Genomic DNA, 23,644 nt, shown 5'->3' on the forward strand with positions numbered 1-23,644 from the left:
AAGTCAGACAAATTCATGCTGATTATTCACTTAGATATATAGATATTATAATAGATATATAGAAATGTGAATAAGTATATTTAATAGATATGTAGAATTATAACCAATATATATATAAAATATTCAAATAGTAAATGTATGCAGGTTGAGGACTATACACAAACCAGAACCTAGACCAGGAAACAGACCCTTACTAGCACCCCAGAAGCTCCCCTTGTACCCCCAAGTTTTGCCTATTTTTGAACTGAAATGGAATCATGCAGTATGTAGTCTTTTGGATCTGGCTGCTTTTGCTCAACATTGCATTTGTGAGGCTCACCGATGCAGTTTAGTGTAGCAGTAGTTTGTTGATTCTTATTGATGTATAGTATTTCATTTTGTGAATATACCACTATTTGTTTATAGGTTCCACTCTTGATGGTTATTCAGATAAATTTCCAATATAGGACTGTTACAAATAGTGCTGCTATGAACATTCTCGTACATGTCTTTTGGTGAACAAAGGTGCACATTTCTAATGGGTATATACTTAGGAGTGGAATTGCTGGGTCAAAAGGAATGCAAATATTCAACTTTAGTAGATGCTGCCAACCCATTTTCCAAAGTGTTTGTCCCAGTTTACACTCCATCAGCAGTTCAGGCTAGTTGTGTAGCTCTAGGTTTTCAGCATGATGCTTAGGAGTACACGTTCTGAAAACAACCCCTTACCAGTTATGTGATCTTGGACGTGTTATCTAGCCTCCAAGAGCTTCAATTTTCAGATCTGTATAATGGGGATATTGATTATGTACACTGACTTCATAGGAAGAAGTGAGAACCAACTAGAGTTGGTGTTTAGCTTAGTTCTGCATCTGGCATGAAAAAGGCCCTCAGGGATGTCATCATCTACTGATTGCTACCCTAGCTCAATCTCCAATGAGAGAGGGTTTGTGTGTGAGTGAGGGAGACAGCAATGGAGGCAGAAAGAGATTGATTCGTTCTCGGTGGAGCTCAATTTAGCATTTTTGCAGTTGTCATTTTGTCTTTAAGTCAAACTACAAATTCCCGTGGTGGAGCAGGCAGACAGAGATCTTAACCCAGGTGAGACGATGAGATTCGGCTGAACAGGTGAGAGCTCAAGAAACCCGAGCAGGAAAGAACTTTTCCGTTCGCACGCACACCCGCCAAGTTCCTCTCAAAACCAAACCAAATCAAACAAAACCAACCAACCAAACTAAACAAAACAGAACCGAGAGATTCGCTTGCAAAGCGATCACAGCGTTTCGGGTTCTGATCCAATGGAACATTCAACTCAGACCTACCCTGCCCGGCAAACTTCCAGGAGTTTGGGCGAAACTGAAATCGGTTCTTCTCACCCCTTTGCCCCTCCAGTCCCTGCTTTCCCCTGCCAGCTTAACTCCTGCTCTCAGCATTTAACGTTAATACCTTTGGGCAGGCTCCACCGCGTAGTTTAACTAGCTGCCAAGTTAAATAACACGGAGGATCCTAAGCTGTCTTCCCAGGGAGCCAGAAATCGACATCACCCGAACTACGTAGGGCCGGTCACTCACCAAAACGCGTTTTTATTTCATGTATGTATAGATACATATATTTCAAATATATATATATAATATAAGTCATTTATATGCATATGTGTGCATTATATACATACATATAATTGTTCTTTATAAACGACTGTCTCCTTTGGGTTGCACACCAAAATTGCGTGGCCAGAGGAGAACGCGTTTGCACGAGACGACTGCCTTCGCCCACAGCGACTTGCAAAATGACACGTCCGCTGGCAAATTGCTGCGCGAGGGTATTGGATCAGATTCCTAATTAAATGGCATTTCTAAGTGAAGGGTTGTCAATAGCAGTGAATATATATACGTATACATATACATATATACACATACATATATACACAATATGCATACATATGCATATATATATATATATATATATATATATATATATCGTGTGTGATTATATATGCATCCAAGGCAGAGAGGAGAGCACACCAAACTTGGGCGGGTGGAGACTGCAGATCTGCTCTTTTGAGAGACTCCTCTGGCCTAAGAGCGCGCACACTGCCCAGATTTCTGAAGACATGGCGAGTGTCCTCTGATGTGATCGCGTAGGGGGTTGGGAGGATTCTGGAAATCATGATAGGTTTGCACCACCGCCCTCCTCCCCCGTTGGCTGCAAAGCCGGCTGCCCTTGGCTTTTAGGCACCTCTCCTATTCGTGGGTGAAGACCAGTCTGTGGGTGCATTGAGATTTGCAAACCAGTCGCCGAATGCCACCGGCGCTGCAAGACAGCCGCCGGATGCAGTGGGACGGGCGCTCCGCCACCCTGGCTGTGGGCGCCGCAGCCTCCCTGAGGACGCAGGCAGATGCAGACGCCTCTGGCCCATCTGTCCCCGGAGGCCGGGGCCCGAGACTGTGCCCGCGCGCTCCGTGCGGGAACCCGGGACCTCTCTGGGCGCGCCCGGCCTCGCCTGGCCCGGGTGTCTGGGGCTCTTTGTCTGCCGGCCGCACTAATCCTGCAAACCGCGCGCACCGAAGGCAGAGGCCCCTGCGCCTTGGACAAGCCCGCCACTGGCAAGCCGGTTCGAATGTTTTCAATAAAATGCTTCCTGGGGGGAAAAAAAAAGAGGATCGCAGAAGAATTTCTCTTCAGAAGTTAATCTATTTTCAGCGTTTAAGCGTGGCACCATGTAAATCAGATCCTAAATGTCCCTTTAGAAAGAAGGAAGGGAGGGAGAGAGGGAGACTCCTTAAACCATAAAGTTTGTTTGGTTTGGGGGTTTTTTGGTTTTGTTTTTTTCCAAACAAGTCACGGAGGAGCTGGGAGAAAGAACATCAAATCTGCCCAGTGGGAGTTTCCCCAAACTCAGCAGCCTTAAGCATCCTGTATGCCCCCAAGCTGCTCAGCTCCCTGGGGACATGGCACAGGAGATGTATTACGTAGTGCAACCTAATAAGCAGGTGAGAAAATAATAATAGTATTTAAAATAAGGGTGCCTCTTGTCATCTAGAACCAAGAGATACGAGCCACCAGGGCTGGAATTGCAACACCTTTTTGGAGTAGAAATGCTTGCCTTTTCCCTCTGTGATCCCAGAAGTGGTGCAAATGTGTGAGCTTTCGCTCAGAAAAGGGATTTTCCTCTGCGGTTGTCTGTACCCCGGGAAGGCGTCTGCCAAGTAATTTGTCCTAAAGTGAGGGTGATTTCTGGCATTAAAAAAAAAATTTAAACAGAAGTCATCATTACAGTGTTCGGGTTAGTGACCATAAAAAGGCCCGAGGGAGGGGGCAAGGGGAGAGGAGAGGCTCTAGGCGCGCCAGTCATATTTAATATGCTTCCCACAAGAGAAGCCCCTGTAAAATCAATAGACAGCCGCCAGCTGTGCTTAAACCTGCGATTTCAATTAAAACATTGCGCTCCAGTCCTCGGGCTTGAGCCTGGATCCCCAATCAGGGGTGTGCGAGTGGCTTGGCCCGGGTGCAGCGTCCCACAGCCGCAGAGCCCCGAGGTCGCGGTCCAGGTCAGGCCCAGCGGAGCCGCAGAAGCGCCCGGCTTTGGCACCCCGCTCTGCAGCGTGGGAAGAGCCCAGGCCGCCGAGGGGCGTCAGGCTTAACTCTGGCAGTGTTTCCCCACCGCGGCCGAGGTGTGGAGGCCTGAGCGTGGGCCAGATGGGCCGAGGCGAAAGCGTCTGGCTTTTGGCTGAGGCGCCCGGAATGAGATGGGCCCGGAGCTGAGGCCTCAGGACGGAGGAGGACCCCACGGTGGGTGCAGCTGCAGGCCTGGGTGGCCCGGGCTGGCAGGAGCGCAGCCTGGGGATCCAGCGCCTGGGGCGGAGCGCGCTACGGCCTAGCGGGCCTCACTTGGGCCGTGACCCCTTTCCTCCAGGTCAGGTGTTGATCCGGCGACAGACCCCAAGGCACTGCCACCTCCAAAGTGGAGTTTGTAGACCAGTCTGGACTGGGAGAGACTGGGACCCATCCATCACCACGGTCTCGGCTCACTTCTCTCGGAAAACTACCGCCTTAAAGGACAAGACTTTGGAGCGAGAGGTCTGCTTATCCCTGGAGCCGCCCATTGCCCTTCCTGTGGCATTATGTGGATTTTTCCCCTATTGAAAATGTGTAGGTAGAAAAAAGTTACCCCCAATCTCACACAACCTCTCCATCAACTCCTTAAAATTGTCAAATTTCAATTCCTACGGTTGTCCCTGTTTTTTTTTTTTTTTAAACAGTTCAGCCTTAAAAAAAAAAAAGATGCTCACTGAGAATGAATTTGGAGGGTTGGGGGGGCAGCGCATCGAAATCTCAGACTCCCTCCACCAAGTGCCACGTTTCCCTAGTCCTCTATTATTCTGCCTGAAATCATCTCGTTTACAGAAAATATTTGTTTGCACTATTAGTTGGTACTGGAGTTAATTACTCAATGTGTTAACGTGAAGTAATATGTATAAAAGTAGGATCAGTGTTTATTGTGTGGGTGAGCTGTTGAGCGGTGCTTGAATAAACTGCAATTAGGGTTAGATAGAGATTAATTAACATGTGAGTGGCAAGGTGTAAAATAGTTTCCAACTCTCCACTTCAATATAATCTGCGGGCGAGGAAAGGAGAAGTTTGTGGAAGCTAATTAAATACTTTCATAAAAGCCAGTGTATTCACCCAACATTTGGAAAGAGAGGCACATTAGGGGCAACTTGTTTTTAACCAAACGTTTTCTTTCTGTGGAGGTAGTACTCCTTTGTGATGCCGGGGAGAGAGAGATGGTTTATGCAGCTACAAAAAGCTCTGGGGATGGCAAGGCAGGTTCACGGAAAGCCTTTGGAAGCATTTCAGCCTGATGGAGCTTTCAAACCAGCAGATCTTTCGAGCTGCTGCCGAGATCAACAATTACCCAATTTGGAAAGGGGGTTGGGGTGCAGTGCTGGTGGCTGAACGGGATCCACAGGAAAGTCGGGACACAAATTCGGGTTTTGAGACCCTGCGGGTGTTTTGATACTGTTTCAATGTCAGGGTGAGTTGTTGGTTTGTTTCCTGGTTGGTGGTGGTGGTGGGGAGTTCATCTGTGTTCTTGTATTCACATTAATATAGGGATGGGGGTACATTGGGTCTGGAAGTCTGCATCTCTGAACATCTAAATTAAATGGGCTGTATGGAAATGTTCTCCACAAGAGCAAGGTTCTTTCTAGCTTTGAAATCTGGAAGTTGGGGGACGGGGAGAGAGGGAGGGGATAGACTCCTGTCTGCTGAATTTGGAGGCAGTTTCCCAGCTTGGCAGGGTGAGAAAATAAACCCACCGCAGCTGCCCTACAGGCCACTTTCCCTCAGAGACCGCACTTGGCTCCATCTCTTTGCTTTCCAAGTACACTTTGCCTTTCCCTTACCTGCAGTGTCAATATCCTGTCTGAAATTACACCTCGGAGGGGGAGTGGGTAGGAGAGAGAACTTCTGAAGGGGAAAAGGAACGATTTGCCTGAAGACAAAACTAGCCTTTTCCTGGTCCCTTTCCCTGACGGTTTCCTGGGGATGTTTTGCCCCTGAGAGGCCTGGGACAGGATGGCCAGTCCCTCAAGACCTGTTCCTGAGGGGAAAAAGAGAGGGTTTGCGTCCATCAGCACTTTCTTGGGCTCGACAAGATCGTGTGTCTTTGGAGATGGAATTCACTATCAAACCCTCAACCCTGTTTGCTCATATTATACCCACGGTAATCCTCTTAAACTGTGGTTGCGGCTACAAAGCTCGTGGTCTTGCAAAAGCCGGCTGGCAAGATATAATTGTCCCGCAAACAAAACTGTCCAAAAGTTTTTTTAAAAACCCTGCACCCCCTCCTTCTCCTTTCCTAAACCTAATTCTCTCGCTCGCTCTCTTGCTAGCCCCCCCTCCCATAAGAACACTCAGCCTCGACCACTTTTGTTGTCGCCAAGAGCACCCGGCCTGTTGAAAGTGCTGGAGCGTCTTTGAGCAGTTTGTTGTGATACGCAGGTGGAATGGTCTGCAAACAGATGAATTCAGCCCCTCCAAACCGAGCGCGGAGCGCGCTGCTTTTGTGCGCCAGGCACAAAACGCTGAATTCCTCCGAACTTACTTGGGGCTTGTCTAGAAAAGGGCCTTTTCTTCCCTCTGCTTGTACCTCTGGCCACACTAAGTCTCTGCCCGCCCCCCTCAGGCCCCCTCCCTCTCCCCTCTGATAATCCTTCTCTTTATTTTAGAAAAACACAAAACCCGGTTCCACGCGGTGCTTTAGTGGCTAAAAGTGAAAGAACTGCCTTGGCAGAATTCAGCTCTACGAATCACTTCGGAAAATTGGTTCGACTGAATGGCCTTAGGAGGAAAAACGTTTTAATAGGATCCAGGGGAGGTTCTGCTGTTTCAATCTGCTCCTTAAACAGGTGGAGATTGGACCTTCTCAATTATACAAACAGTAAGTACCCATCAGCAGGGAGAGCCGCCCTCCGAATCCTCCCCGCACGCAGCCCTAAACCAGCAGCAGAGCCGGGCTTTGCCTCAGAAACCCGATCACAAATCAGCGATTCTGATCGATTAGGATCTCAAACAGTCCTCCAGCTCGCAGTGCAGTCTCCTCCAGCCGAAGGCGGCGAGTCGGCCAAAGAGGGGGAGGCGCACTCGCCCGGTGCCGAGGCCCCCGGGGTCTGGGCGCGCGGCCTTGCTCTTCCGGACGCTTCGGGGTCGTCATTAGGTGGCGGGAGCTCTCTCTCGACCTCAGACGCCAGCCAAGGCGAGCTCGTTGCTTTTGCATAAATTAATATTTCCCCATTAACAAGTTCCCCCCTCCAAACGCGGCGCTCGCGTCCATGCGCCACATCCTAATGAGGTAATTATCATTTGCGCGTGTTCGGGGCTGGCGCCGGCTCCGTGGGTAAATGGCAGTTTATTAGCACGATGCCCAGCTCGGCTGCAGAGGGCTAAGGGATACTTCGGCGACTAGACGGACAACCGGGGCCCTTTGGGGCGGCGCGTCCAGGACGCCCTGCCCTCTCCGCGTCCCCCAAATCTGTAGGCCCGCAAAGTTGTGAATCACGCACGGAACTCTGCCTGGGTTTAGGCTCCCCCCCGCCCTTCTTTCCACCGGCAAAACCATCACGATTCTTCCCCCTCCCCCTCCCGTCTCTTCCCTCCTTCCCGATTCGCGAACCGCTCGCACTTTCCCGAGGGGAGCGCGGGCGCCAGTAGCCTCCTTTTAAAGTTTGAGGGGCGGTGGCGGCGGCCGGCAGGCGCGGGGGAACACAGGGGCCGCTACGGGAGCCGCGCCGCCGCCCATGTCATTCCACTTCAAGTGACTTCATGTGATGTCAGCTGAATGTAAAAGACAGTGATCTCACGCGGAGGGGAAGATGTTTGCCATCAAAATGTGACAGAGGAGACACGCTGCATGGCTCGGAACGCATCTCCTTGGCGGTGGGGGAAAGAGGTAAATGCAAGGTAGCTCTGCTGGTCCTCTTTAACTTTGCCCCTTCACTGTCCAGCTCGCAGCACGCGTGGCGGAGGCCGGGGTCCCGGGAACGGCTCAGGGGGGTTAATTTGAGGCTCTTTTCTTTCTTTCTTTTTCTCTCTCTCTTCTTTTCCTTTGTAAACCCTCCCCTTTTTCCCCCTTTCAAAGTCCCGGGGCAGGGGCTGGTGGGTTCCTTTCCGCGCTGGGTTAATGGGCGGTAATTTGGTACCCTTGGGTGCACTTTGTTCTGCCCCTGTTCATTTGAATGCAAATGGGTGACCTGGACCCGACAAGGTGCTTATTAAGTTGCGGTTTCCCTCCCTGCCTTTTCCGGAATGCAGACTTAGAGGAGAGAAGCTGCGCCCTGGCCCAGTCCAGCACGGCTCGGCTAGGCGCGCCATGGCAAGCTCGGCTTCCCTGGAGACCATGGTGCCCCCGGCCTGTCCGCGCGCCGGAGCGTCGCCGGCCACTTCCAAGACGCTGGCCTTCTCCATCGAGCGCATCATGGCTAAGACGTCGGAGCCCCGTGCGCCCTTTGAGCCCCGGCCCGGGGCACTGGAGGCGGACGGCGGCCAGGGCAAGAAATTGCTCAACCTCTGCTCGCCGCTGCCCTGTATGATCCCCCTCCAGCCCCTAGGCTACGAGGTGCCGTCCAAGACGCTGCTCAGTTACTCCGAGCTCTGGAAAAGCAGCCTCCGGGCGGGCGGCGGTGGAGGAGGAGGAGGAGGCGGCGGCGGCGGCGGCGGCGGCGGCGGGGGGGCCCCGGTGTGCGGCGCCAGCGGCTTGTGTAAAACCAACTGTGGCGTGTGCTGCAAGGCCGAGCTGGGCCTGGCGCCGTCTGCGCTGCCCGCGGGCAGGGTCATCAAGCCGCAGGTCATCAACCAGGCGGTGGGGCTGCCGGCCAGTGGCTCCCTCTACTACTTCAACTACCTGGACTCTGCCGCGTATCCGCCGTCTGAGCTTCTCGGCGGCCACCTCTTCCCGTCAGGCCTCCTCAACGCACAGGCCCCCGCCGCCCTGGCTGCGCACCCCAAGCTCTTTCTGCTGGAGAACGCCAAGTTGGCCGGCCTGGCCGCGGACAAGTTCCCCCATCCGGCCCCCTACACCCATAAGGAGCGCTTGCCCGCGCCGCTGGAGCAGGTGCTAAAGGAGAACTCGGCCCTGACCGCCGAGCGGGGCGGCGTCAAGGGCCACGGCAAGCTGCCCGGGGGCTCCGCGGACGGCAAGCCCAAAAACTTCACCTGCGAGGTGTGCGGCAAGGTGAGGCCCGGGGTCCGCAGGGCCGGGAGGGGGGAGCAGCAGCGGCTGCCTCCCTGGGGCAGCCTGAACCGCCCCCTTTTCCAGGTCAGGAGCTCTCCACTGTCTACCTAAATTGGGGGGGGCCTCCTTGGGCCTCAGTTTCCTATTCTGTACAATGGGGATGCCATGGTCAGCAGCCACACAGGACTGGCGTGAGGAGTGGGTTGGGAAGCGCTTTGCAAAATGAAAAGGGCTCTGGTTTCTGAAGGGAGGTGTTGGTTGGGGGAGGTAGGCTGTGGCCTCCCCGGGCTGATGATTCTAGACTCACATACGGACACACCACAAGGCCCCCTCGTGTCCTTCCATAGGTGTTTAACGCTCACTATAACCTCACCCGCCACATGCCGGTCCACACCGGAGCCAGACCGTTCGTGTGCAAAGTCTGCGGCAAAGGCTTCCGCCAGGCCAGCACGCTCTGCAGACACAAAATTATCCACACCCAGGTACGTGGCCCCGGGTCCGGCCCGGCCCGCGCGCAGCACCCCGCGCCAGAGCGACGGCGTTGGGGAGAAGATGGTCAAGGGTTCCCCTTGCCCCTCCCAGGGGCCCATGTCCCTTCAAGGTACCCCCGAGCTGGCCTCTCCCGGCGGGGCCTCGGCCTCACTGTGCGCGCGTCCTTCTCCGCAGGAAAAGCCGCATAAATGCAACCAGTGCGGCAAAGCCTTCAACCGCAGCTCCACGCTCAACACGCACATCCGCATCCACGCGGGCTACAAGCCCTTCGTCTGCGAATTTTGCGGCAAAGGCTTTCACCAAAAAGGTAACGCTCGGGACGAGGCCCTCTCCTCACCTCACCTCGGGACACGGCGGGTCACCGCTAGCGGGAAGGCAGAGAAGGATCCGGAGAGAGGAAGCGCGAGAGCCGCAGGCTCGGGCGCAGCATTTCTTTGGAATCGGGTTGTGCCGGGTTTGGGTGGAAGCTCTCCGGGCCGGGTTAGTAGACCTCGCTGGATTCAGGCTGGTTGCACAGGGAGACTGAATTTGAGAGGTGGGAAGAAAGGAAGGAAGGGGCAGAGGGAAAGGAAGTAGGAGAAAGAGAGGGTATTGCCCTATAGAAAAAGCTTCCCATTGTAGCCCGGACTCCCCTTTCAAATGAAAAAAATTCGAGGCAAATCCACCTCCTGGGAACAACTTAAGATTGGGGGAAATCGCTACAGTCCCCAGAACTCCCAGGCCAGGCGCCCCGCTTGGATTTTCCAAGGCAGTTTCGGATCTCCTGGTGGTAGTTGGGGGACCAGAGGGAGTGACTTTAAAAATGAGAAGAAAAAAGAATGAGGGACGAAGCCCGGGTTCGTGCGAATTTCTTCGAGCGAGGCAGCAGCCGAGAGAAGGACCCGATGCGTCTCTGGGCTGCGCAAAAGTTTCCAGGCCGGCGAAGCACAGCGGGAGGGAGGCTGCGCTGGCCTCAGGACCGGGCGGGGCAGGGGCGCGGGGCGGCTACGCGGGACTCGGTCCTCCGTCCTGTGGTGAGAGCCCCGGGCTTGACGCGGACGAAGTTTGACAACTTCTTCACTCGGAGAGGTCGCGCCCGCCTAGCCAAGCGTCGCCTTCTTTGCGCGGGCACCTGAGCCAACCCCGGGGCGCCCGGGCCCCCCCATTGCACTTCATTCCCCCCCACTTTTTTGTTTTTGGTCTCCTGTAGGGAACTACAAGAACCACAAGCTGACCCACAGCGGCGAGAAGCAGTACAAATGCACCATCTGCAACAAGGCCTTCCACCAGGTCTACAACCTGACCTTCCACATGCACACCCACAACGACAAGAAGCCTTTCACGTGCGCCACTTGCGGCAAAGGGTTTTGCAGAAACTTTGACTTAAAGAAACACGTGCGCAAACTCCACGACAGCGTGGGCCCCGCAGCTCCCTCCACAAAGGACCTGTCTCGGACAGTGCAGAGCTGAGAGCTTGCCTCGCCCTCCCTTCCAGCCCCATCCAGCCCCAAACAGATCACACGTATAAACTTATTTCTAAAATTAAAAGAAAAAAAACTATAGCAGAAAGGCTAAAATCTATTTATCGAAACCAGCATATTTTTGGAAAGCTAAACGTTTCCTCGGTGACTGGCAGCAAACGCGTGGCTCCCACCTTTGTATATTCGGGAAACTTATTTAAACCCAGTGCGCCGAAACGTATTTAATTTCAGGCCTCAGCTTCTCCTCGGGCGGCGGGTTTTAACCCCAGCCTGTCACGTGAACGCCCCGGAAGAGCGCGGCGCCCCCAGCCATCTTTATACAGCCATGTAAATCCTCCTGTACGAGCGAACACGGAATATATACATATATAACTCAATAAACAGAATCATTAGTGCGCGTTTTCTTTACCCCACCCCTCCCCTCGCCGCGAGGTCAGCTCAGCAGCCCCAAAGAATGAGAAGGAAATAGGCGTGTATAGCATTTCCCTCCCCAAATGCGACTTCCTTTCGGGCGCTGGGACCGGGATGAGGCCAAACCGGTGTTCCTGCAGCGCTTCTGTGTTAAGATCCCCTGAAGAGAGGGCGCAAAGGCCTACATTGGCCTCCACGTGGTGCCAAGTTTCTATCTGGTGACTTCCGACGCTTGGGATTCTGGGTGTTGCCTTATTTGGTTGAGAAAATTAAAAAAAAAAAAAAAAAAGGAGGGGTTAAAAGTGGCTGACTGTAGGAGAGCAGGTTTTGGGTGCGTCCTCGAGCAAAGCGCCGCGCCGCGTGGGGGTTAACGGCCGGGGCACATTCCCTTCTCTGGGTGACCTAAGGGGGGCAACTCTTTCTCCCAGTCTTTCCTGGAAGCGAAAGCTGGAGGCCAAGGGATCCCCAGTCTAGCTGGAGCTCTGGGGCTCCCCGGCCCGCGCTGCTGATCTGGGACCGGCCTCCGGGTGCTGTGCGCCCTGCCGCAGGAGGGCGCACCCGGGCTCCCGGAGCTCGCAGCCGTCGCCTCCCGCGTCCTGATTACCGCGCAGTTAGCCCATTTCCTGAATAGCTATCTCCGCCGCCGAGCACGCTGATGAAATGATCTCACGCTTGCTTTCTAAGTAATGACCCAAATTAAGAGAGAAAACAGAGACCCTTCAAACAGCATTACATTAATCATCTAATCATTCCCAGGAGGGGGCCGGCCGCCGCCGCCCCGTTTGATCCGAATCTGGATAATCAAGAGCTCGGATTACTGGCTCGGCGCGCCCGGCCTCCCCCTCCTCCCCACTCTTAATATTTGCGCCGCGATTCAGCCCACGTCTTCTGGAACAATGTTCCCCAGCGCGGGGAGGAAATGCGGCGCGGGGCAGGGCAGTCCGCTTCCACGCAGCCTCGCCATTGCAAAGGCTAGGGCGGCGGCGGCTGGGCGCTGATGCCCGCGGATTTCCACGGCAGGCGGACGCTATTTGGAGGGAAAGATGGTTAATGCGAAAGGAAACCCCCAAGTAATTCTGACAGTGACTTGAGTGAGGATATCCCAACGCCCAGCATACAGTAGGCGCTCAGTGCTGCTCGCGCTAGAGACTTCCACAATCCAAAAAGCTGGCATTTCCCGAGCGCTGCTCCACGCCAGGCACTCGACACACATTCTTTCGAATGTTCACAACAACACACAATCTGGAGACGACTATTTCCATTTTACCGGGGGACGAAGAAACTGAGGCAGAGAGAAGCTAAATGACATGCCTAGAGTCGGTCACAGGACTAGTAGGGGTTGGGATTCGAACTCTGGGCTTTATGGAAACCGAAAATGCCTTCAGTCCTCGTCGGTGGAGAAGGAATTTCCAGGTTGGGACCCGAAAAAATATGTTTGGCTGCCGGGTGGAAGCTCTGTCCTTGTCACAGCCAAAGGTTGGGTCCCCGGCCCCCGCCTAATTCGCAGACCCATTGCGCGGGGAAAAAGAATTGTCGATTTTGTTTGCACAGAGGACGGCGACAGCTTCCTCAGGCTGTCGCGGGGGTATTTTTAGTACCTCCGATTCAGAAATAGGAACGTGTACATTAGAATTCCATTTCCTGAAAGGAGAGCGTCCTCGTTTTTTTGTATTCCTCCCCCCGCCCCCCACCCCAGTCTGGGAAGACGCAGCCAGGGGGTGGGGGTGGGGGGGACTAGGAAGCGAGGAGGAATTTAAATGTTAGCTCTTTCTGGCTGCACTTCGCTGAGGGGAGATTGGGATCCAGAGGGATATGCAGATTTAACTCCGAAATCTCGGTGGATGCCACAAACCACAGGAAACCCCAGGATGGGCGAGGACTTGGCGGCTAAGGATATGGAAATGTCGCCTTGCTTTTCCCAGACATCTATCCCCAGGGGGATTGCAGGCTGGTTTGAGGAGTCAGCTCCTTTCCCTGTTCTCATACTAGGTTTTATTAGCCCCGCCTCGTATACAGACCCCTCCCCCATTTCTGGGAGCTCTTGGGTGCCCTATGACAGTCGTCTCAACCAAAATCCCTTACTTCCTGCATTCCTGAAAGGATCCTTTGCCGATGCGCTTCTTGGAGACCACACAATGGTCAGGGCAAGCCCACCTTCTTCCTAAATAGTTCCCAGAACTTTGGGCCAGGGGCAGACACCACAAAATTTAGTATAAAAGCATCCTCTTAGAGAATTGGGTTAAAAAGTTGGTCTGCATGTGGAAATCTTGATCAAATTCTCCTCTTTCCCTTTAAGAAGAAAAGATAAATAAAAAATAGATGGGGCACCCTCACCCAGCGAAAGAACTTTCTTTGAGAAATTCTTCTAGGTTTTCACAGGAGAAAGACTAAAAGGGTCGCCCATCTCATACAACGGGAGAAATTTGTTTCCAGGTGACAGTTCTGAAGAGGCATGAAGATCGCATGCTTGCAAACTAGACAGCAAATGAAATAAAACGAATGGGTGGAGCAGGAGACATTTCTCTCTCAGATTGCTCATCTCTGCAGTCAGGGAGAGGCGAGTCACTGTGGCTCTGGCGTAAACCTGAGGGGAGTTTCTTACATACTCCAACCTTCTTGAGGTTGTTTCCTCATAACTTGATTGTTACTTAACCTTCACACCAGCTCCTGTCAATCGCTCTCACCTGAGGAGGTGTTATTTCACATCTGGTAGTAATTGCAGATAAACAGAGTTCTTCTGTATCCATAGGGCTTAGCTCTGCTTTCCACAGGTTTGCAGTCACTCCTCCCAAGTTTAAGATGTCTGCTTCCTTAAGGTGTGGGGTTCAAGAAAGAATTCCATCACCTGAGAAATAGTGTGAAGAGAAAAGGAACCTTCTGCTTGGAGTACTAAGCACCTTTCGCAGCCAGTGCAGGTTCTGAAGCCAACGCTCAGCCCTCTCAGTAACCATCTTAACAAGGATCCTTAGTTATTCACCATGCATCGGAATGGATGGGTGAAAGGCTCTGTTTTCTGATTTTCCCCCTCTTAATATTAAACTGTTTGCATGACTTGTAGTTTGCCATATTAATAAATGACTTCAACAAGGTAGTCATCAGCTGCATATTAATATTCTAACCTTGATTAAATTGAAGAGACCGCCCTTAAAAAATATTTTTAAAAAAATCAAATTGCGGGGGAGGGGAATCCTGTCACAGACACAAAAAAGACTCCAATTATCTTTTCCCCTACAAGATGTTTGTTCTGTCCATGACTGCTCACACTTCAGCAATCTTGCCAGCAAGACTCAAAAAAAAAAAAAAAAACCCTCCTTCTTCCAAAGCCACAGCCTTGTACATAACAGATTGTACAGTCCTATTGCCTTAGGCGGGTTAGAGGTTCCTCTCTGCAAAGAGCGACACAGAGAAGTTGCCAGCATCCAGACACATTTTGGGGGGCTCTGTGCTCGTTCTTGCCTTGGCTGTAGAAGTGGGTCTATACAGTCCCCAATTTGCTGTTTGGCTCAAGAGGATAGGGGGCTGCCTGAGTCAGGCCCAAGAGTTACAGCAACAAGGCATCCAGGTGTGCTGGTGGTGGATGGGCTGGGGGAGGAAAGGGGAGAATAAGGCGGGGGGGCTGCTGCCAAAGACAGGACAGGAGTCTTGAGAAAACGCTGGGAAATAAACAACCTCAAGGCAGCTGCGTTGCCCTTTTCCCTGCACTTCCCTCTCAAACGTCTGAGCAACCAGTTTGCTCCTAGAAACATGTTAATTGCCAACGGAGCTCATTAAGGCCTGCACATGCAAAACACAGCAAGAAAGATTAAATGGACAAAAGCGCAATAATGAACTGTCAACAATCGGGCCCATCTACGCGACCAGGATCACTCAAGAATGAGGCATTTAGAGGCAACAAAGGATTGTCTGGGACAGGAAGAAAAGACGACCTAGACTTTTGTTTAGTCAACACAATTGATTACAAATGAGAGATTAACAGGATAGCTTCAGATTTTTTTAAAAAGAAGCAGAAAAGAAAAGTCCAATTAAGTCCACCGAATGTTAACTACATTGCGTTCCATGCCTAGCCCCAAAGAAATTCTCATTAAACCATCCCTGGCGATCCCTTTTGGAAAGTAATTTGTCTCCCTGATGGAGCAGAGAAAGAGAATCGTGTAAAAGAAAGCGTTAGTTCTTGGCACAATGAGCTTAGGAGACACACTAGAAAGAGCCAAAGGGGGAGTTAATGAGCATCTGACAAACTGCTTGGATTCAGGCCTAGAGAACAGCGATGAAAAGATGAAATTGGCCAACAACTATTCTTTATATCAAACATAAAAAGGCCAATCTGAAATGGGGCTGCTCAAAACTGGTTGAAAGTACATAGCCCAAGAAAAGGGAGCCACGGCCAGGCCCCTTGGTGGACACTGAACAGAGACAGAACTCAACAGGCCAAGAGCTAGGAAATAGGCAGAAAGGTGGGCTCTCCATCACATAGCCAACTCCAGCCAAGGACCCTAGGTCTTTGGAGGTGCTGGTCTGAAGCTCTTGGTGACCACCCCTACCCTCTAGATGTTTCTTTCATAAGTGAAAAATGTATCAGGCTAGCCTTTGAGGGTTCCCTAAAAGTTCTGGTAATCTGATCATTAGTCCTGGGCATTCACTAAACTACTCCTCTCTCTTCTAGAGCCGTAAGCCCCCCAGGGGCACCATATGTCACCAGTTCACACTCGGTTGTTCTACTCTCCCTCCTAGTGACCATTCAAAACTCTTGCCCCCTGGCGATTGCGCTCCTAATTCTGCGTGGAGCAGAGGTGGCAGGGAAATGAAGACACTGATCGCACATGGCTTTGTGGAACAGGTCATGAAGTATTTAAATTATTTCTCATAGTTGTTCTGGCTTTAAGAAACCACCTCATTTTAATGTTTCCTTTTTTGAATAAAGTAGGTCAGCAGTATATGTCCATGTGAGACATATATTACATCTAATTAAACATAAACGTCCAGCCATCCCAACAGCAGACGCGTTTGGAGGTTCTTTTACACTCAGTGTCCAGGAGAGCCAGATACACAGAATTTGGTAGTGTGATGAGGTTTTCAGCTTAGTCCACCAGCTCAGGAATCCAGAACAAATTCGCTGGTTTCTGAATGCCTTCTTTATCCCACCTTTGACGTGGGACCGTGCCATCTCAGATCCTAGAGTGCAGCATTTCAATCTTGATTCTAGGTTTTGTGTTCTTACGCTCAAATCCTTGGTAACAGCTATCACGTTCCTGAGGGCTCGGTTTGCGCTTCAGGCTTTGCTCATGCTCTGTGGAAAAATATATTGGTGTCTAGACGTAAAGGATGGGGAAGAAGAAGTATACCAATTCAAAATGAAAACGGTCATCTGAGATTAAGGACTGGTTCTGGTTTTCAAAGCACAGAGAAGTTACAAAATCTAGAAAGGTGCATTTCAGGAAAGAGGGGAGAAAATGAGACTTTTCTATTGCTGGTAAACCAGAGTTGAGTCTGATGTAATTAATTCTTCATCAAGCATCTTGTCAAGGCCACATGACCTGACACACGATTGTCATTGTTTCTTTCCTTTCTTCAGTGTTTTTCAGTCCTAGGTCATATTTGGAACTCTTTTTCCTCAAAGGGTTTCAACGTCCTCATTTTGCCCCCCAAAGTGGATGATGGTGAATTCCCTAGGGAAGGGTAACATATTTTCTGTAAGGAGAAAGGCAAGTGAGTGTTCAGGAGCCTGGGGTCTGGCATCGGAGCAGCTGAGTTCAAATCTCAGAGAAAATGACTTTGTCTCTATTTCCTCATTTACAAAATAGGAATAGTAAGAGTACCTATCACACTGGAAACTAATATAATGCTGTATGTCAATAATACCTCGATGAAAAATACAGAGTACCTATGTCACAGGATTGTTGTGAGGCTTAAATGAGTTAACCCATAGAATTAGAACTTATAACAGCACCTGAGACATACGTAGTACATATCCCAGAACTTAGTGATCATTACTAGAAAAACTCAAGCAGTAAACTTTAATACAGCACTTTATAAAGAAATTTTATCTGTGTTATCTTGTTGACTCCTCAGTACATATTTACTAGGTAGGGTTTTTTTAGCCCCATTTTAAAGAGGAGCAAACTAAGTTGCTGAGAGGGTATGACTCCCTTTAGTTCACACAACTGAAACACGAAGTGGGAACTCACTCAGATGATTCTGTCTCACTGTGGCGCCAGGGATCTAACAGAAATGCGCATAAGAATCACATAAAGTTTTTGCTAAAAATGTGCCTGAACCCCATTGACTGAGATACTGAATCAATAGATCTGCTCTGTGTCCCAGGAAACTGCATTTTAACCCGAAGCAGTTGCTTCCCCAGACCATGCTTTAAGAAAGACGGATTTAGCATCTGTGTTCTTTCCACCTCACCATGATGCTGCCTTTGAAAGATGAAATAACACCATCAGCTCTTCATAAATTAATTAATACATTTGATCATTCACCCAACAAATATGACATGAACACCTCTAATGTGTCAGACCCTATGCTGAGGGCTGGAGTTACAAGGAAGAGAAGGGCACAGCCTCTGTCCCAGAGTTTATAGTTTAGTATGGAAGAAAATCACATACAACAAAAACCCCCATATCATACTTGGTTAGGAAGATGAAATTGGGCATTCAATCCAGTCTGGGTTGGGGTGTGTAGTGGACATCTGTTATTTTTGCCTGCTGATCATCATTCTCCCGTCTGGTAACAACATCCAACATTTCCTTTGGAGACATCACCCCTCCCCCACTCTCAGTCCATATGGTTAAGATGGGGGCTATTCCATCCCTCCACTGTGGGCATGTGACCTAGGCATGGCCAATCAGAGCACAGCATCTTCTTGGCAACAGTGAATGGCTCAGGAGGCGCCTGACCCCTTGAGGGCCAATGACAGTCCTACTCAGGACTTTTGCCAGAGCAGAAGCCTTTCCTTTGGGCTTTATAAGGGTTGCATGTTTGTCTGGGGATTTGGTCTAGGCATATTTGCTACAGTGTTAGGGAAGACCTTCCTGCACTGAGAATATTAGAGGCGGAGAGGAAGAGGAATTGAGAGCTGGCCCTAAAGACCTCAGTGGATCCTAGTGTGATTGGAGCCCAATGCACACATAGACTTCATCGCTATTTGCTCTAACAGACTCTCTCTGTTCTAACCCTAAGACTCCTGACTGGTACTGGGCAGAAGAAAGAAACATCTGGGAAGCCTCTCTAGAGGAAGTCATGCCTGAGTTGATTCTTCAGAGAGCAGAAGGTGTTAGCTATGGAGAAAAAGAGGAAAAGATATCTCAAGCAGCCTAAAGAAAAGCCCAGAAGTGAAGAACTATGGTGAGTTGATGCAACTAGATGAGTTTGGTATGGCTGGGTATCAGTATCAGTAGGTGTGATTTTGGAACGTAGTTCTGCTGCTGAACAGCTATGGGACTCTGGGCTGGAGGCCTGTCTTCTCTAAGCCTCAGGTTCCTCCTCTGCAAAATGGGCACAATAATAACATCTGCCCTCCAGGGTTATTATGATTCATTGCAATGGGGCAAGTCAAATACCTGACCCATTGCAGGCATTCAGGTGAGCGATTGCAATTATTATCACTGGAAGGTGAGGCTTCTTAAGAGGAAATGACTGGTCAGCATTTTAAGTTTCCGGTATGGTCCAGTGGAGTGGTCTGTGGGAGCTGGAAGTATCTTAATGCAGAGATTAGTACCCTATTGGCATTTGCCTGGCTGCTGAAGCCTGCCTGTTTCTGAGTGAAGTGTGAAGTAGTGGGATGTAGATGAAATATTATAGGCTTCCGAGTCACATAGACCAGCTAATTGCAACACTTACCAGCTGTGTGGCCATGGGTGCTTCCTCTTAACATTTACCCGGTTGCATCATCTTTAAAACCTTTAACATTAACAGAGTTGTTAGAAGGATTTAAATGAGATAATATGCTTAAAGTGTCTGGCACATAGTAAATGTTCAATTAATATAGCTATTTAGCTACTAATTACTACTACAATTATTGCCATTCAGATAATTTTGAGGTCCTTGGTCAGCAGAGCAAGTAGGACTGTAGCGTTCCTTAGCAAATAAAGTGCCATGAGCACTACAAGGGCAGGGACTGTCTGCTTTGTTCACTGCTGTGTGCCCAATGGTTGGCATACAGTAGGTACAGTAAAATGAAGAGTTGCATATCAGCTTCCACTCCTCCCCATGGGCAGGAAGGTGACCCTGCTCAGTCTTCTTGGAAGCCACTTGCACTCCCCTCATGTAGCAGTTCAGTCATAAAATGAATATTTATTGAAGGTCGGCTATGTGCCAGGCATCGTGGTGGGGATACAACTGTGAACAAGACAGACGTTGACTTGTGGATCTTCCATCCTCATAATGGGAGGCAGGTGATGAACAAGACAAGAAACAGGAAACAATTTCAGATTATGGTGGAAGGAAGGAATGAAAGAGTGACCTGATAGGACATATATGGGAGAAGGCTACTTGAAATAGGTGGTCAGTACCACTGTTGGTGCAGCTAAAGCCTGTTGTACCCAGGAACTGCCAGAAGCATTGACACAACTCAAGTCAGCCCCTGGAATTAACCCACTTGGACTTAATCAAAAAGCCTCTCCTCCCCCACAGCTCCAAATTGCCCATTGGTTGGTCCAGCTCAAATCTGCTTGCGACTCAGAAAAGAGTTTTCCAAGATATGCTGCAGAAAACAAAGAGCACCCCTGGACAGTGGGTGCTATAGGCCACTGACCCACATACCATTTTTCCCACTGAATGGCATGGTAATTGATCAAAGTAAAAAAATTTATAGAAAGAGATATTGCTGCCATGTTTTTAAAGCGTGTGTTTCCCAGCCAAGTCTCCAGATGGAATCACCGAAGCAACACATCCTTGACTTAAATGTGACTGTTTAACAGTTATATTGGGTAGGCCATATTTTTCCACAAGGAGGTGGTTGCTTGAGACTCTTAACAGACTTTTGGGTGAGAGCTTTCCAGGATACCACTCTCTCACACTTCCTGAAGTCACAGAAGTCAGAGACCTAACTGTAGTGTCAGGAGGGGGAACGATAGAGTGAACTGTCACACAGCTCATAGAATGGTGAGGTTTGTAGGAAGTCTTAGTGCCAATGACTGCCACTAATGAACAATTTGTAAGCATAAGGATGGTTCTGGTATTTGTTTTTGTGTGACCGTCCTCTACTTTCCCTTCTTCTGGTTATCTGCATCCTGATTTTGCTTTGGGGGAGCAGCCCTTCTCCACTGAGCACAGACTATTGGAACTGTGAAGGCCGCCCCATGCCATGCCTACTGACCAAGGGACAGACATCAGGCCTAAGCTAGGTCATACAGATGTTTTCTCTGCAATTCAACTTTTGAGCAGAGGGATAAGACTACAAATAACTGGTGTTCATTCCTTCCAAGGAGACCGTGGATCAGTCTGTTACTTAAACATCCTGAGTTGCCCTAAACCCTGCCCTTCTAGACCCGGTGTTACAACCTTGCCTTTGTTCTGTTAGCTTCCCACAACATTCCAGTCAATTAATTTTCCAAATGACTTGGCCACAGTTGTTTTCTGTGGCTTACAACCAAAGATGCTGACTAGTACAGTAATCTTCCCGCCTGTGACCCACCTTCTCCTGAGACTCCTTAGAAACCAAACATCTGAAGTTCAAGATTGGATTGTCCTGCCCAGCATTTTTATTGTCTACCTGAATCCCTTCTTTCAGTTCTGAGAATCTTGCAAGTAGACATGGCCTACTTTGCTTCATGAAAATATTTTGGAGGAAGAAAAAAACCCTATAACACTATCCACACCCTACATTTATATTCAGAATAAAAATGTCTTCAGGGTGAGGTGGGGTTGACGCTGAGTCAAGCAATGCAGGGAAAAGAGAAATTTAAAATAGGGCACTGCAATGATGAGATTTAGGGTTGTTTTGCTTAGAAAGAGCTCTCAGGGAAAATGGGGAGATGTTGGTCAAAGGGTACAAACTTCCTTTAAATGATGAATAAGAATGTGAATAAGCTCTGGGTATCCCATACAGAACATTGTGACTATAGTTAACAATACTGTATTGTATAATTGAAAATTGCTCAGAGAGTAGATCTTATGTTCTCACCACAAAAAAGAAATGCTAATTATGTGACGTGATGGAGGTGTTAGCCAATGCTACAGTGGTGATCATTTCATAATCTTTAAATGTATCAAATCAACATGTTTTACACTTTAAACTTACACAATGTTACATATTGATTCTCTCTCAATCAAGTTGGGGAAAAAAATTAAACAAAAATAAAGTAACTCCCCTTCTCCCCCCACCCTCCAAAATAGATGAAAGACCTCTCAGGATATAATCTGGTTATGTTTTTTCCATCACTCCCATGATGCAGGAACAACTTAAGTGTAGTCTACTGAAAAAGAGAATGTCTCAACGTAGACTTTAGGAACATAGAAGCCTGAGGTCAAGCAGTGAGATGGGAAGAAAGCTGGCTTTCATTCCTGGAGGTCTGAGCCTAGAAGTCTGTGCTTTGTTTATTGAAGAACACAAATCCTAAAACCTGGTACACATTTAGGGCGAGAAGAATTATTTGTTTATCGTTTGTCCTTTTCCAAAAATGAATCAATATAATTTCACCCAAACCCCCATCTATTCAATAAAGAGGCCAATACAAACTGAAAATCAAGGTAACAAATTGGAGAAAAATATGCTAGCTACAAAGGTTACTGAGAGAAAGAATTGGCTTTGACGGACACTGAGTCTCCTGGTAGCTAAGGCAAAAAGGGAAGGACCGTGGGTTATATTATACTGTTATTCTTCAAGCGACACCAGAAAACAAACAGAACAGCTTCCTTGATCAGATTTTCTTGTAGCTTTCCTTTCAAATTACCTCTTCAATCTTGAATATTGTGATGTATGTGCTCATAAGCCCTCATGTTGATTAAGTTCTTATAGGTTAGCACCAGTTGGGTTGTGTAGTAACAACTAGAAGGTGCCAGCCAACCTCAGTCATGGCACGGAGTTCATAGAAAAAGAAATGCAGGAAGCCAAAGCCCTTTGATTATTGTGGCTGATTCATGAAAATGCATGGCTTTTAGTAAAATTGTCCTCTTGGCTAGAATTTTCTCTCATATAAATTTCTCATATGTTACACATCTATAATAAAATTTGCAGGTTTTCCCTGGGGATGAGGGTAGAGCAGAGTTGGATGTCTTGAGTGAGCCAGAGTAAACGTGGGATTTAAACTGTAGGTCTAGGATTAATTTGAAGAAGATGCACACAGTCTCTACGGTTTTCTCTCAAATCTATAAACTTGACATAAGACCACTGACTATTTACTGCAAAGGAATATTATGTTGGAAAAAGAATGTACTGATGTTTGCAGTTGCGTCCCTCGAGGGGTGCTTTGTAGAACTCACAAGTGGCTGCTCTAAGCTTAAAGTGCTCATCACATCTCTTCTGGTTAGATCATGGGAAATCAATAGCTTTGGAAGTCAGTGTTATACATTCCATCCTCTGGGAAAATAAATGCCAAGGCGTCTGCTGGAGAGAAGAGATTTGGAAGATTTAAATTTCCTTATGAGTTCTTTAATGGTGGCTGATTTCCTCCTCAGTTTGAGCTTTCTCACTTCTGGTATTTTGCACATGCTCTTCCCTTTACTCAGCCCATGAAGTGGCCCCCTTCTCTACCTCCCTCTTCTTGTGGCTGGTTCCTCCTCATCCCCGGAGTATAGCTTACTTCAGAAATAATAATACAAGACAACATAGTGACCTTTGGGGTAAGTTTGGCCAACAAAGAGATTTATCTTTAGACATAGCCTTTTGTTCCTTTCTTGTTTGCTCCCCAAGTACACTGGAAGTGCCACAGTGTGGGGTCATGTTGTCACCAGTGTATGTCCAGTGCCTAGCCCCAGGCCTGGCACACAGTAGGCACTCATCAAATCTAGGTATGAGAGAAGTTGTGTCCCTCCTCCTTGAAAAATCGTGTTGAAAATGATATGCAAGGTTCAGATTGTAACTCTCGCTGGTTCCATGCTCTCACTCCAACTGGGGAGCAGAAACTCAAATCAACAGAATCTATATTTTGTCACGAGAACTAGCATTTATTTGGCATTTATTGTGCACAGGGAATTTTATGAACACTATTTTTAATTCTCTCAAACCTTCAAGGCACATGTCGTTTCATTTGGGGAAAAAGAAGCCTCCCCAAGGATCCAGTTGAGCCCAGTTGTTACTGGCTGAGTAGGCTTTTGAAGCCAGATCCGACTCCCCGTCTGTGCCCTTTCTGCCACATCCTTTCATTTCTTGGGCCCTTGAACATGCAGTTCTCTCTGCCTGGTGTATTCTTTTCCCCAACGTTATACTTAGCTAGCTCCTCTGTCTCTGTCAAGACTCGCCTCTAATATCGCCTCCTTGGAGGGGTCTTCATTGATGCGCAGACCCACAGTGAGTTTCCCTGTGCATTGCCCTCACCCCATCTATCGTTATACAAGGTCCTTGATTTGGTTTTCAGCATTATCACAACTAGCAATTATTATCGTGGGCCGGTTTACTTGCTTTTCTTTC

The 23,644-nt window shown here is 49.0% G+C and overlaps 1 protein-coding gene across 2 annotated transcripts; it reads left to right on the forward strand.

The window, feature by feature from the left end:
• The first annotated feature begins 7,249 nt into the window (after nt 1–7,249).
• FEZF2 (FEZ family zinc finger 2) lies at nt 7,250–11,043 on the forward strand. Of its 2 annotated transcripts, none has more exons than XM_070576959.1 (5): nt 7,250–7,440; nt 7,792–8,710; nt 9,058–9,192; nt 9,377–9,509; nt 10,392–11,043. In XM_070576959.1, the coding sequence occupies exons 1-5, from the start codon at nt 7,391–7,393 to the stop codon at nt 10,649–10,651; spliced, it is 1,497 nt and encodes a 498-aa protein (XP_070433060.1). In that variant the 5' UTR covers nt 7,250–7,390; the 3' UTR covers nt 10,652–11,043. The 2 variants fall into 2 exon arrangements, with proteins under 2 accessions (XP_070433060.1, XP_070433061.1); XM_070576960.1 differs by having other exon boundaries at nt 7,289–7,429.
• The last annotated feature ends 12,601 nt before the right edge of the window (nt 11,044–23,644 follow it).

This window comes from Equus przewalskii, chromosome 15, assembly GCF_037783145.1.
Source record: "Equus przewalskii isolate Varuska chromosome 15, EquPr2, whole genome shotgun sequence".
NCBI lineage: Eukaryota > Metazoa > Chordata > Mammalia > Perissodactyla > Equidae > Equus > Equus przewalskii.

Coding starts and splice junctions, on each gene's coding strand:
- FEZF2 (XM_070576959.1), top strand. CDS start 7,391: ATGGCTCGGAACGCATCTCCTTGGCGGTGGGGGAAAGAGGTAAATGCA. Junction 9,193..9,376: donor ACAAAATTATCCACACCCAG/GTACGTGGCCCC, acceptor CCTTCTCCGCAG/GAAAAGCCGCATAAATGCAA. Junction 9,510..10,391: donor CAAAGGCTTTCACCAAAAAG/GTAACGCTCGGG, acceptor GGTCTCCTGTAG/GGAACTACAAGAACCACAAG.